This window comes from Daphnia pulex, chromosome 3, assembly GCF_021134715.1.
Source record: "Daphnia pulex isolate KAP4 chromosome 3, ASM2113471v1".
NCBI classification, from domain to species: Eukaryota; Metazoa; Arthropoda; class Branchiopoda; order Diplostraca; family Daphniidae; genus Daphnia; species Daphnia pulex.
The window spans coordinates 2,953,286-2,967,998 of NC_060019.1; the positions used below are offsets into that span (position 1 = coordinate 2,953,286).

Genomic DNA, 14,713 nt, shown 5'->3' on the forward strand with positions numbered 1-14,713 from the left:
AAATTGCTGGAGGGAATCTAAAAATGGGATCACATAACCAGTTTCAAATAATACCTCGTCGATAACATCTCCAGCAATGCCAGGATGCCTGCACACAACGTGAAAAGGGGATACATGGCTGTTTTCATGCTTCATGTGCTGGTAGAATGCAGCGAGGCTGGGGTTATCTATCCTTATAAACAAATTACAAATCGAACACTGCATAGAATTTGACATAACGATGAATGAAGTCATCAAGTGAAGTGTGTAATCAATTGCTGGTGTGTACTGTGTAGTCTGCTAGTCTCGTAGTCTGCTTCCTAATCAAAACCAAATAATAATGAGTATTTTTTACCAAGTCCACAAATCAATTCTTAGCTTATCAATCGATAACGGGAAAAAGTAGTTTTTCAAATTTAAGTATGAATAATTTAAGTAGTTTAGTAGTCAAACTACTGAACTGCAATATAACAAATAAAATAAGTATGATTAATTTAAGTAGTTTAGAAGTGTTAACTACTGGATTGCTATAATACTAATAAAATATTTAAAAAAATGAAAATTTGAAATAAGTAGGCATTTCAGAACTACTAATTTTTCTAAGTACTTAAATTTGGGTAAACTACTTTGTTTTCAACTTCATGTTCAAATTTAAATATTTTAACAATAATAAGTAGAAAGAATCACCATTCAGTAGGCAATATCCGAGTTAAGTAGGATAAATCACACTTTTCCTAAACTACTTATTAATACAGCAGTTTTAAACTACTGAAAAGGGCCAAATTAAGTAGTTTGCCGCTGCTGTGAAGACTGTAGAGAAAATTAAAAAAAGTTGTTAGATCAACAAAAGAATTCTACCAAGAGAACTGTACCGAAGAAAGCAAAATGAAAAAAAATGGACTAAGACTATTGGGCCTAACGTAGAAGATCAGGAATATTGATGTTTAGTTTGTCAAGAGCCCTATTTAAAGAGCAATTCGCCTTTGATTCAAATATTCAATGCAAAAAGTCATATGAATGGGCTCATTAGGATTGCGTGGACGAAGATTCTATCAAAGAACAGTTGTTTGGTGCGAGAACCATGAAGTCAAGAAGGAGTACCACCGACTGCAATAGAGCTTCGGGGACGATTGGGGCTACCTCGTGAGATGGAGTTGCGGAACACTGTCCCAATAAAAAAAACACGTAAAGCATAGGGAAATGGGGAGAAATTTCTCTTTTTAATATAGAAACTCAAGGTTAAATCATAATTAAATACCAAATTCTACTAAGAAAACAATTATTCAAGTTTATCTTTTATTTTTAATTAACAAACACATTTACATCCTTATTAGTTTTTGTGAATACGTCCGAGAAACGGATTTCACATGTAGATTGGGGACTACAGCAAGAACAGTGGAATTTTTCACAACATCTAATTTTGAACACTTAGTTGGTCTGGCTATCAACGATGGATTATTGTATTTGTCTTCCATTCTGTTAAATCTCCGATTACTTTTTCCTCTTGTCTTTTGCTCAGAATTAGTGTTTTCGTCAATTATATCAACTTCGATCAGCTCGTTGCTTGACCGCCTATTTGAAATGTTTTTTTTACCAACTGCCATTTCTTCTTTTCTAACCAAAGATCAGTTTTAGTTTTAGCAACGGCTTTGAAGCGCATTAATAAGTAGTCTACTTCTAAAAATTCCCTGGGATATCTAGTTGACAAGGATGATATTGTAAAAGAACTTGCACTGCTATATGGAAGAAAGAAACTTTCTCTTAGTGGCCTAGGAGAAGTAGCAAAAACCTATAAAAAAGTTAGAGCACGTCATACCAACCTTTCCAATAACTATTCTTTAAAAAAATAATCCTCCTATACAAAGCAAGCATTTTCATCACTTCTCATTAAAAAAGGTTTTCTGTTCAATTTAGAAAAAGGAATGATAAACAAGGAATCAAGAGTAATAAAAATACATTGATAACCGGCCATTTGTTGTCAGTCTTTTTATTGGTAAGGGAAAGCCACCAATTCTCAAATATTATCTAAAACCATATCTAGAAGAACTGATAGCTTTACAGAGTGAATGCCTTCAATTCGAAGAAATTTGTTATTCAATTGTGGTATCTTCCTTCGTGTGTGATGCACCTGCTAGAGCATTTCTTAAAGTTATTACTGGTCATACTGGATATTTTCTGTGTGACCGATGCGATCAGAAAGGCGTTTACGACTAATTTATCCTTGCATATACATTTTTTAATTGACTGATTTTTTTTTTGAGAACTGACGCCTCCTTTCGAGCAAAGTTACACATGCGGATTTCAAAACTAAAAACTTGTAATTATATTTGACCAGAAAACTTAATCTATGCTGAGCCAATCTCATTGTTTCATTATTGAATTCATTTAGTAGCTCCACTGTTGGATGAGTGCCTATTATCCGTATTAAAATGACTTTTTAGTACCTCCTCTCATATTTCGCTTGGCAAAAAATAGAACTTCTCGTAAAAGAATCATTTTAATTATGCAGAGCTTTCGTCAGAGATATTCTTCCAAAAAGCAAAAAGTCAAACCAATGACAGTTGTCGAACCACTCAAATTTCCTAAAGTTATTTTTTTTCGTGTTTAAGAGACAATGTTTGTGGTTGTTATATGATTTTATTCCTCTTCTTTTCAGGTAGGTTAAAAAGTAAAACAAATAAAGCTAGTAGTACAGCAAGCAAGCCTTCTAGTGCCACAATTGGAAATAGTACAACGAAAGGTTAGACCTTGATATAATTTTTTAACAATTCACTTAATGTTTTACACATAAATGTATTACTTTCAGTTGTGCCTACTACTCAAACTAAATCCCAAAGTAATAAAGGGAAAAACGTTGTCAAAAACGCTGTCTGCTTTTCCCACAATCAATGGTGTGTGTGCGAAATAAGTGATCTATGAAACTGTATTGAAAATATAGTCTCTTATTAGACAACATTGCTGAGAACCATGAATGTTTCAAAATCGTCAAAGTCCAATGCTGAATATCGTCAATCGTCTTCCGAATCGATAGTGACAGAAAAAGTGGAAGAGAGGATATTAGAATTACTTCACACACACCACACACCACATTCACACCAGAATTCAGCCTTATATAAAAATTACAAGCAAATGAAGAAGTTGAAAACAAAGATAGAGATAAAGATAGAGATTTGAAAAAGAAATTCGCAGGAATGGGTTTCACTATGTGGAAGAGCCCTACTTGTCATCCTAACCTGATGGAATCTTTATTTCACCAACCATAGGAACTGGCACGATTGAGATCAAGTGCCCTTTCACTTATAGATGTATGGCAGGCAGATGTAAGGCAGGATATTGAATAACCTAACTCTCCCTTGCAATTTAGTGAAGAAAATAAGCCGTACTACATGAATAAGGGACACGATTATTTTTATGAGGTAAACTTGTGGCTGTGTACTACGAAATATTACATCAGTTTTCTCTACTCTTCATTATACAATAGTACAATACTTCAGGTACAATTGCAGATGTACACAACGGGATTTCGCTTTGTCTTTTTCGTCTTATACAAAACTATTGAATCTCGAAAACGTTTCAGTTCCATACGACATAGATTTCATGGAGGGTTTTGCAATCCGGAAGGTCAAAGAGTATTTCCTCAACATTATCATGCCTTAGATCCTCGCTGGGTATTTCTGTAAAAATCATTATTATAAACTGCCCAAATTATTTCTGCAAACAATCCTGACATACCCTGTTATTGTCAAACACAAGAACCTATTATTGTTTCTGTTGTTTCATGTTCGAATTCAAATTGTAAGCGAAAAATATTTCATGTGAAATGCATGCGTGATCATTTTCCATCTTTAACCAAAATAACCAAATTATCGAGCTGTGATGCTTGTAAAAAGGAGGCTGGTTTTACACGAGCTTAGGAGAAGAGAAATAGAGAGAAGCGAGAGAAAGAGAACCAGGAAAATGCAGATTCTCGTCGAGCTACCCGAAGCCGAAGCCCCATTCGTGATATTTCTAATAATTGTTGCTGCATCTTATGTTACTCAAGAAAACTGTTTCACGTGAATTAACATACTAATTCATTCTTGTTTCCTGCTGTAAAAGAAACCAATACAATAAAGAAAAATAAGAGCAACGGTGCTGTTTATTTACTTTAAGGTGAAATTATTTTAGGCCAATTGGTAAATGGGACAGTAGATGGGCATGAGATGTACAATGCGCACGGAACCAAAACTATTTTATGAGCCACAGATTCACTGAAATTGACACAATCCGTCCATTCATCAATTAACAGGCATTGGTAATTCAATGGACTTTAAAGAATATAATAGCTTTGAGAAACAGCATCAATAACCCTCTCTACATGAACCCGCACTCTAGCTAGTTCTCTGAACCCCTTTACTTCAATGAAAATCAATTGATTAAGTTTTCCGAGAAATGAAGAAATTCCAAGTTCGGCATTCTGAAATCCAACAGCTTCGTGAACTGAAAAACCATGGTCAGCCAGTATCAATTGTCCCCAAAGTCAAGGTTCTCAAGTCATCCCGAATCTTCTACTATAAATTTATCACTTGACCTTCCACCATAACCTCTTGATATAAAAGAAATGTATCCTTGCGGAGCCATTCCTATCAAATACTTGGAAGTATTGTGGGACTTATAAATTGAATATCTGGATGTCTATTCTTTGACTTTCGTTGTTTTTCTTTTTTTTTAGTTTTTTTCAAGCATAAAAATTCATACAAGTCGTCGGTGATGAGCCGGCAACAAAAACATGTCGCGTCATTTGAAACACACGGTTCGTTGATACCAGGCGCTGGATACAGGAAACGAAGAGCGTATTGGATCTTTGCTGGAACTTGCACCCGATGATAAATCTTTTCAATATCTCCGTTAATGGGCAGCGAGAATTGGCGGAAGCGGAGAAGAACGGCTACCTGACTTCTTAATAAATCCAACATACGGACGATTTCACGACAGAGTTTAAAATTTTCTTGCACTTAACCAGAGGCACTAGATTTCAACCAATTAATAATAGGACGTAGTTGGCTTTCCAATTGTTGTTGGAACGCCAATTCAGTAATATTCATTCCCGGCGGCAGTAGATATGCTGTCAACAACACAATCTCCATGACCGATCTTGGAACCACTGGGCCCAATACAGGATTCATCAGGGTTGCGCCAAACTATCTACAACTTTGACGTGCCGGATTTCGAAATCAAATTCTTACAGGGCAAAAATCCATCTGGTAAACTTTCCACTGACTTCTTTTTTACCACAACCACCGAACAGTTGAGCTGTCCGTTTACACTGAGAACCGGCGACCATACTCGTAAGATTAAATTTCTTACGTCCATTTAGATGACAGCTACATGGGCTTAGTTATAGAGATGGTTCCTAAGGCTCGTTTTGGCGTCGACCTGGTTGAGTTAAACTCAACCATAAGGTTGACACCAAAATGGATTTTAGCTCAACTCAGTTGGTCGAAGTTGGACTAACCAAGTCCAGATTTTAGTTAACGCAAAAATTAATGTTGAGATGTAAGCCACGCCCTCCACTTCATCAATTTGGTAAAACGCATTTTTCCTTAAATCTGACAGCGATACTCTCTCAATTCGTTTGGTGTGTGCTGTCAATCTGATTTCTTTTTACGCTGCATGGAGATCTTAGTTTTATTCAATATTTGCTTTATTTAATATTTATTGCATCAGGTTAGTTTCTTTTGTCACTTATTTTCTTTTCTTAAAACTAATTTTTTTCCAATTTTTCTTATTCGCAAGTCATTCTGCGATTTTCTCTGGTTTTTCTTTGAGGGTTTGTGCGTATTGTTAATTGGATTGTTGGATCCTTCCTATAAGTGGTTGGTTTTACTGTAATATGTACACTAATCCTGTAATTGTTCCCTTCGTCATAGACTCTGTTGAAATTGTGTAGTTTTCAGTTCTATGATTCATACTACGTTCTTTGTTCTCGATCAGCCTTGCTTCTTAAGGTAGTTTCACCTAGTTTCAATTTCTATTTTGCTGTATCCTTATCATTCTTTTATCTTTATGTATTACACCTGAGGCGATATCTCCAAAGTGAAATGGATGCAAACAAATTGTTAGTTAATGCCTGTGTGTCTAAAATGTTAACGGAAAGTAGGCAAAGTTCTTCATCAGAAGAGTCCGCGAAGAGGAGGAAAACATTAAGAGAGCTGCATTAGGAAGCATTTTTCAAGAAACACACCCCAGACAAACTGGATACCTAAGATTTATTATGGAATACTCCAGTTGTGACTTTTGGAGACCTTTTAGAGTTAGTCGATACGTTTCATTACCTGTTAAGGTTTATGGAGCAAAATAATTTCAGATCAGAAACAACCTATTATGGAGGTTATGAACCTATGTCGAACCCAGAAGTTTCGTTAATCACACTGCAGTATCTCGGGAATCAAGGCGCGATTCGGTTGCTGGCTGACAAATTTGACAAAACCAAGTCCTCCATATGGAATGCAAAAGCGTGGGTATGCCAGTTTATTTTTGAATGTCAATCAAGTTTAACCAAATGGCCTATTGAAAGTGAAATGGCATATATTGCATCAAAGTTAAGGGGAAATGTGGCTTCCCTGGAGTAGTTGGGGCAATTGACAGTTGCCATATTCCTTTAAATCCTCCTTTGGCAGACCAAAAACCATATAGAAACTACAAAAAGTTCCATAGTTTTGTCATCATGGCTGTTTTTCTGTATGACGGAAACTTTTCCTACGTTTTTAGTGGATTTCCTGGCAGTTCCCACGATTGCTATGTATTTCATCGCAGTTCTCTTTAAAATAAGTTATCAAATCGTTGTTCTTCAATGTCCAATCCACATCAGCGATTCCATATCATTGTGGATTGGGCTTTTATAATCGAGCAGTGGTGTCTATCTCCGTATAAGAAAGGTCCTAATGGACTGACTCGCTCTCAAAGAACTTTCAATTTCAAATTGTCAGCTTCCGGAATGGTCGTGGAGCATTCGTGTGGGGAATTAAAAAATAGATTCAGAAGATGTCAAAATGTCGATACCAAAAAGAAAAAGCTGTAAATATTGTTGTAGCATCATGTGTATTGTATAACATCTGCATTCAGAAAGGCGACATTAATCGTGAAAGTTACGATCACATTCCCCTTCATTGCAATATAAATCCCAACCAATATGAGCAACGAGAAAACCACGATTCATCAACATTATTGGGCAAACAAAAACGTGAAAGAATCCGAAATTCATTGAATGCCGGAAATGTTACTGCATTTTCTCGTCGCCGAGTTAATTGATTTGTATACATTCATTGGCTGTCAACAATAAAATGGTCATAAACAAAAAGACTGAAACGGATTAATTTGTATTTCAGGTGTCCACACCTTTCACAAAAGCACTTTAAATCAATGAAGTAATGGAACGAGAATCTTTGTTAGGTGTTACATCACGTATTGTTATAACACAGATAATTTGAGCATAATTATGCTTTGCATTAAAAAGAGATGACGAGAAGGCAGTAAGGATTGTGCACCATTACGATCCTTCTCCAGCAGTTATTTTTAAATGACACTATCTTTTTCTTCCTTAGAAGATTCAGTGGTAGTTTTATCGCCTAAATCTTGCTAGGGAAGATGCTTTGTGTTATTCTTCTTTTTCTTCAAGTTTGTCTTACTTTCCTTCGTATGTTTTATATATCCATTGGAATCCTTGTTTTCCCTATAGTAATGAAATGGATTTTAATGTAATAACATTGTTTTTAAATTTATCACACTTCCATTTGTTAATTACTTGTTTCTCTTCATTTTAGGTTGTGTCACAGCCATTCGTAAAATTTCGAGAAGGTCCTTTGTTTGATCTATATTCTGTTCGTGACGTTTCTGTTTTAGAGTCTCATTTGTTGTCTTTCTGCCTTTCGTTTCTTCTCCATGTCTGTCAACAAATGAATCATTTTGTCGACATTTGACGCTTTAGGGTTTCTTTTTCGCTTTTAGGATCTTGGATCCACATGATTTTCATCGTAATCCTCCTCGTCACACTCATCATCAGAGAAATGGGTTCTATCAACAGACTCGCTGTCACTGTGATGAGATGTGGATGAGACAGTTTCTGATTTTCTACAATAAATGAATAGATTATCAATGCTTGCTCAAGAATTTTTTAGGATTAGAATTATAATACCCAATTTTTTAAGCTTTTTGCAATTGCTTTCAATGTCCATGCGTTTGGGATTTTGAGTATCCATTGTTGAATCGCCCACATATTGTGGGTGTACATTCTGAGCGGTACCTGTAATTGCAGTAAATGATGTCAGAATATTTACATTTATATTACATATAAACAACAATTTACATTTACATTATTATTGCAATGAAACTACTAAAAAAGTGATACCGGTCAGTCTTGTCTGCTCCTTCTTGCATGCCACTCGTCCTCTCCTGGCTGCGTCTTAGCTAGGCTTTGGGAAGACCGACCCACTAGCGGTGATCCCAACGCTGAGGCGTTACCATCAAAATCCCTCGCTGCTAAGGCTTTTTCTGCCTTCCTGACTGAAGTATGGAACAAGGAGTGGACCTCCTCTCCCAATGGCGCTACTACTCGACTGTTTTTCCCAGAAGTCACCTCCGCTGCCTTGCTCCTGCGCCATCGCTCCAATGCAGTGACGTTTCAGCTACTGTCCGGTCACTGCGCTCTCAACTCCCATCAGCATCGCTTTGGCTTCTCTGCCTCCCCTGCCTGTGCGTGCGGCCATTCTTTCGAATCCATCTCTCATTTTTTATTTGACTGTCCAAATTTCTCCCAGTTGCGTCAATCCCTATTTCTCACAACCTCTGCAAACGATCCCCGCTGGCCCCCAACGCTACGTTACGTTACGTCTACGTTTCCCACATGTATTCCTCTCTGGCATGCCCTGGTCGTTTTCATCACAAAATCCAAACGGCTCGTTTTAAAACAGGCCTAGAGTCTTTTAGCCATTATTCCGGGTCTTGTTTTACTTAAGGTGCTGCTGCCTGGCCACGATATCCATGATATCGTTCTGGCCCCAGGCTATCGGCTGCACTGTCATGACTAGGCGCCTGGCCTACCCTCTCCCCAAACGAGTCTGTCGTTTCTGGATGAGGCCGCTCGCTATCGCGTCTGTCGTCTTTTTTGTTTTGGTTTGGCAACCCTGCTGTGGTTAGGCTTTTTTCTCTTTCCGTTTCGTTTTATTTTCTTTCTCTTCGCCCATGCCCCCCCCCCCTCCCACTAACTTGTCCAATAGGCCGCACTCTAGGAACTGCCAAGAGGGCTCCTGTGTCTGTCAGTAGCTACACCGGCGGTCGCCAGCTGGCGGCCAGCAGGTTCAACCAAGCCGGGCAGGTCTCATCAAATGGCGACACAGGGTCCCCCCTCGAGGCCCGCACTAGAGCTGGCGGTAGGCCCAGTTTCCCCACGGTTATTTTTTGTCTGTTTTTATTCGCTTGTACACATAACCTTTCACTTGTAAATACTGTATATCTCCATCGGCGTGCAATACACTGGGCTACACTCGGAATCCGAGGTGCGCCCAATTTATAAAAAAAAAATACCTAAAATCTCCTGAATTTCATAAAAAATTTTGGGTTTCAAATCTAAGACATCTGCCCCTGATCCACTTTTTTCGACAAGTAGTGTACATCTTCAACATATTGCTCTATTTCTGTGAGCAAATGATACCGGGCTTATTGTCTGCTCGGCTTATCGTCTGCTCTTGTTTTATAACCATTTGTGTTCATTTCCTCCCCGATATTTTCCCAGATCACATTTTTTTTGCAAGTGCCATCACTTAGTTTATTCCATTTTCCTCTGACCAGTGCTGTAATGAAAGAAGTAACTAAAATAAGGGAAATAAATGAAATTATTTAAAAAAGGAACATTACTTAAGAAAAATCTGTTGGCTTCATCGTAATTTTTTGTGTGATTCGGTGATTGTGAAAAAAATTGATTCTGAGCCCGGTTGTGCACACATATTTGGCTTGATCATTACACTACCTGAAAAATCCTTTGCCATCTTGGCACGTACAAAAGAGAGTGATTCGGTTGGTCTAATTTTTGAATGAACCGCCTTTACTTTTTTTCTTCTGAAGCGCCTTCCCGGTTGAGTTCTTTTTTCAGGGATTAAATTAGCTCATCTAAAATAAACAATAAAAAATTGTGGTTAGAGTAGAAATAAGTTGAGCATGCGATCTGAATCCGAGGAATGTTCTACCAACATCTGATAATTTCCATATTTATCAAGCAGCCTTAAAATGGGCATCGTAGGAGATTCGACAGCCATAGGTGGTGGGACTTGAACTCGTGTCGCTACCACAAGCGTTTCAAGACAACGTTCTAAAAAAATTTTAAATGACGAATAAGAAAACTGTAATTGAAATTAGGCATCTTTACCAAGTAGGCGTCGGTAAGGGTCTATTAATATTTTAGTTTGAGTACGTTATAGTGATGCATATTCTGACGAACCACGTTTCATAGCAGCTAAACGACCATAAAAAGAGTTCTCGTTGGAACCACGCACCGAACGCTCCCAACATCCGCTAGAAAAGAAAACGAACCTAACCAAAGCTCATTTTAAGAATGAAACAGAAAAATGGTACGGTTAAATTTGTGCTGTAGGTTGAGTAATTCCTGTTAACACATATCCTGAAGAACCAAGTTTGATAGCATCAGTAGAAGATATAGTTTTATGGGAAGGGGCCTCATCTAAACTCTGAAATAAACGATTGGCAGTAGGCATATCGTCAAATCCTATAGTTAAAAAACTGAGCCACAAAAAGTAATAAATGGAATTGTCAAATTATTTCTAATTTAAGAAAACATGAGATGTCCTTACGATTAAAAAGTGGGTGCTAAAACGGTGGACAACTTCTGCTTTTGGTTGAGCAACTGTAGATGAGGCAATCATCGATAGATCATGCTTACTACCGTTAGTAATAATTTTGTTTGATGGACATCAGCCTTTTCTGAACCTTCCATTGAACGACTTAAAGTAGCTTTAGATCCACTATAAAATAGTGGGCCTACAAAAATCAACAAAATTAAACGATGGACGATTGAAAGTATCATCACATCAGCCAGAAAAAAATGGCAGAATCAAGAGAGGAAAATTAAATTACTTAATTATGAATTATAAAACAACTTCAAAACAAAGAAATAATACTAAGTGGAAGTTCATTGGGGCGTTCAATAGTAGAAATTATTGCCATCTGAGAAAGTTGACGACCAGCAATCAAGTGGCCATCAGAAACGTTGCGAGAAGCCATAGCATTATCGTACACGCAGCAGCTTAGAGAGAAATTGCACATTCAACGAAAAAGTTTCCTGTAATCTGTCACCTTTTTCGTTCGGTAATAAAATCAAAACATAAAATCTGAAAACAATTTGCGTATGTCTGTCAAAATTTCATCGAAATTTTTCCCATTTCCCTGAAGCTGTTCTGGAAATTGTACCCACCTTTACGTAATGAATTTTGAGAATATAATCAATGTCCAACAGCCGACGAATCGGATCAACCAAAAAACTCGATTTCCGCGACATTTGAACGACTATTGTATTAGTGGCCCCAAATAGTTAGCCTCCTGTGCCGCTTTTTACCCAGCAACAGTTGGCCATTGTTCATTACTTCTCATTTTCTCCGTTCGTTCAACCGTGAAGTGAAAGACAGGAGAAACAACGTCGGCTTGAGAGTTTGATATCATGCTGAAGCCTGGCTGGAACTAATCCGCTTAGCGGCGCTCTGCGGTGGTAGGGCAGTTTTATTTTTGTGTTTTCAACATTAGCAGAAGTGAGCTACTGTGGCAAAGTGTTATTGTATTTTCAACATCGGCTGAAGTGAATTTCTTTATGGGCCGAACGTGTTTCATTCCAAATTGTCGTACAGGATACAAGTCTCGTAAAGATGAAATAATTTTAGAAAAGTATTCATTGTTTTCAGTGCCAAAAGATGACAATTTGTTCAATATGTGGAAGACGGCCATTCCACGTTCAGATAGACCATTAGATAACAAGAGTTATGTTTGTGAAAGACACTTTCTTCCTCACGAAATACTTGATTATTGTGAAACATTTGTAGGTGTTGTAAAGAGATGTTGAAGAGATGTAAAGAAGTTACTCACTGAAGCGATTCCAAGTCAGTGGCCAGGTAATGTGTTTATTGTTGTTAGTGCGATTGTCTCATTTTCATGCTTTTACTTTTATCTAGAAGGTGAACTTGCACAGAAATTCACAGTGAACGCCACACCTGTTCCACCAATAACAAAAGGCACAAAGAGGAAAGGGAGGTCGACTCTCGTCAGAGGAAAGAAGTGCAAGATACATTTGGATTCTTTTCCCATCAAAGAAGATGAAAATGACACACAGCCACCTTTGCTTGAGCTAATTGAGGCTTAATCGTCACCTTATTCACTTCAATCTGACGACGATGACGAACCACCACCGTTTCTTGAGCTAGACAAAGTAGCATCGTCACCTAATTTATCAGTTTATTCGGACGGCGATTCCGCGACGCAACTTTCGCTTAGTGAGCTAATCGAGTCTTCATCGCCACCTAATTCTCTTCACGCTGACTACGATGACGCACAACCATCTTTGCCTGCTAAATTAAACGAAGCTTCACCAACACCCACTTCTTTTCATTCGGACGGCGTTGACGGGCCGTCACTTGCCATAGACCTGGACCATTCGTCTTTGTCATCTACGTCGTGTAGTGACGACAACCGTGTAGCCGAAGATGACGTCTCGCAAAGGGTGCAAATGGAAAACGATTCCGGTTCATGTTGTGCTGAGTGCATATCTGACTCTCCTTTTGTTGAGCCTTTGCCCGAGTGGATTGAGTTTCTTGACGCTTCGCGAAATCGTCCACACAGAGACAAACAAATCCTGTGTAAATTGGTGATGTTGGACGCTGTGCCAGTAGTTACTAAGTCGGTATCAATCGACTTTGACAGTCAAACATTTACTCGTTATTTCATGTCCAACATGTATGTTGGTGGAAACAACCCGTCTACTTTCAGTAACAAAGTGCAGTTACTCCAACTTTATTCTGAGTTCGAAAACCAAAGGCAGTGCCCCGGATTGCCTGATTTGAAGTATAGACAAGTTGGCGCTATGAAAACCGGAATCTTTAGTGATGGAACATGGCGTTCTAAAAAGTAATTTCTGTTATAAGTTAGGCCTTTATGAAGTTTTATAATTTTCAATCTTTACTTTATTACAGGTGCCTTTATCTGGAGGACAACAAAGAAGCCTGTAGATCTTGCAATGACTTCCGGAAAACCTTAAACCAACGAATTAGAAGAGAAGCCCTAAGAGCCAAACAAATGAAGAATAATTCGAAGAAAGTTTCAAAGGAGAACTACTGCTATCTATCACCGACGGAAATCAAGTTGAAACTTAAGAGACAACGCCAACAAATGTTTCTTCAAAAACAAAAAATTTCTCGACAGCGATTAAAGTTACAGGTATTTTTTTTATGTGACGTGAATGTATGACCAAAGATTATCGTTTTCTTTTTTTAAAGAATACGCTGAAAAAGTTAAGTTTCGCAGAGAGAAAGTCGCCATGATAGAGCAGCAGGCCATTCGAAACTATCTTAATAAGCTTAGCCCTGAGGTACATGCAAATCTTATTGACTCAAGTAATTCGCACATAGGATTTGAAAAAGTAATTGTTTTCTCTTTACAAACTAAAAGACCACACCCCCGACTATTCTAAAAATTTATTCGTGAATATTTAACAAAAAGTATTGTAGAGCGCACTATTTAATCACAAATACAGTAGTGTTTGCACCGATACCCACGTATTATTGTATTACGCCTTTTACCCTATAATAACAACACATCTTTATTACAGGCAAGGATGACCGTTAACACCATTATGGCCAAGGCCAAAGTAAAAAATAAGAAGTCGATGCGTTACGAAGAAAATTGGTTACTGGAATGCTTAACTCTTAGAATCGAAAGCTCTAAAGTTTACGACCATCTTTCCAGAAGTGGTATCCTGCCCTTACCTCATCCGAATACTCTGCGTTCTCTTCTAGGTGGAATGTCCAGTGGATTTGGGTTTAATAAGCAAGCTCTTGAAGCCATTAGGAAAATTCTTCGTGGGAAATCTCAGGCTCAAAAACTGGGAATTCTCTGTTTTGACGAACTCTCTATCAAAAAAGACTTAACTTTTAACACTTCAACTTTCCAATTTGAAGGGTTTGTTAATCTAGGGAGTAGTATCGACGAGGCAACTAAAAAACTTGCTAACCACGGCCTTGTTTTCATGTTCCGCCTCTTATTAGACTCTTCGGTACAACCGATTGCTGTATTCGCTTCGTGCAATGCGGCATCAGGGGAGGATTTAAACAGATTGCTGCTCAAAGCAATCGTCTTACTCGAAACTTACGGGGCTCGTGTTTTATCAGTGGTGTGTGACGTGGCTCAAAGCAACAAGTCGTTATGGAAAACGCTAGGGGTTAGCGTAAAAAAAGATGGTATCGTCAATCACATTCCACACCCTACTGTACTTGATGCCAAAATTTATTTTGTATTGGATCCCCCACACGCATTTAAATGTGTTCGGAATCAGATTTATAATCTGAATCTAGTTCAAGCCGGCGGCATGTGTTTGTCGTTTGAGGGCATCAAGCTTCTCTTCCAGGCCGACGAGCGTATGGGGCATTTGAAGGTTTGCCCTAGATTAACGTACACACACGTTTACCCAACCAATTTCCAAAAAATG

At 38.1% G+C, this 14,713-nt stretch overlaps 1 protein-coding gene across 1 annotated transcript; it reads left to right on the forward strand.

The window, feature by feature from the left end:
* The first annotated feature begins 12,164 nt into the window (after positions 1–12,164).
* LOC124190232 lies at positions 12,165–13,777 on the forward strand. The gene is made up of 3 exons (XM_046582811.1): positions 12,165–13,137; positions 13,203–13,446; positions 13,505–13,777. Exons 1-3 carry the CDS (start codon positions 12,740–12,742, stop codon positions 13,697–13,699), a joined length of 837 nt encoding a protein of 278 aa, XP_046438767.1. The 5' UTR covers positions 12,165–12,739; the 3' UTR covers positions 13,700–13,777.
* The last annotated feature ends 936 nt before the right edge of the window (positions 13,778–14,713 follow it).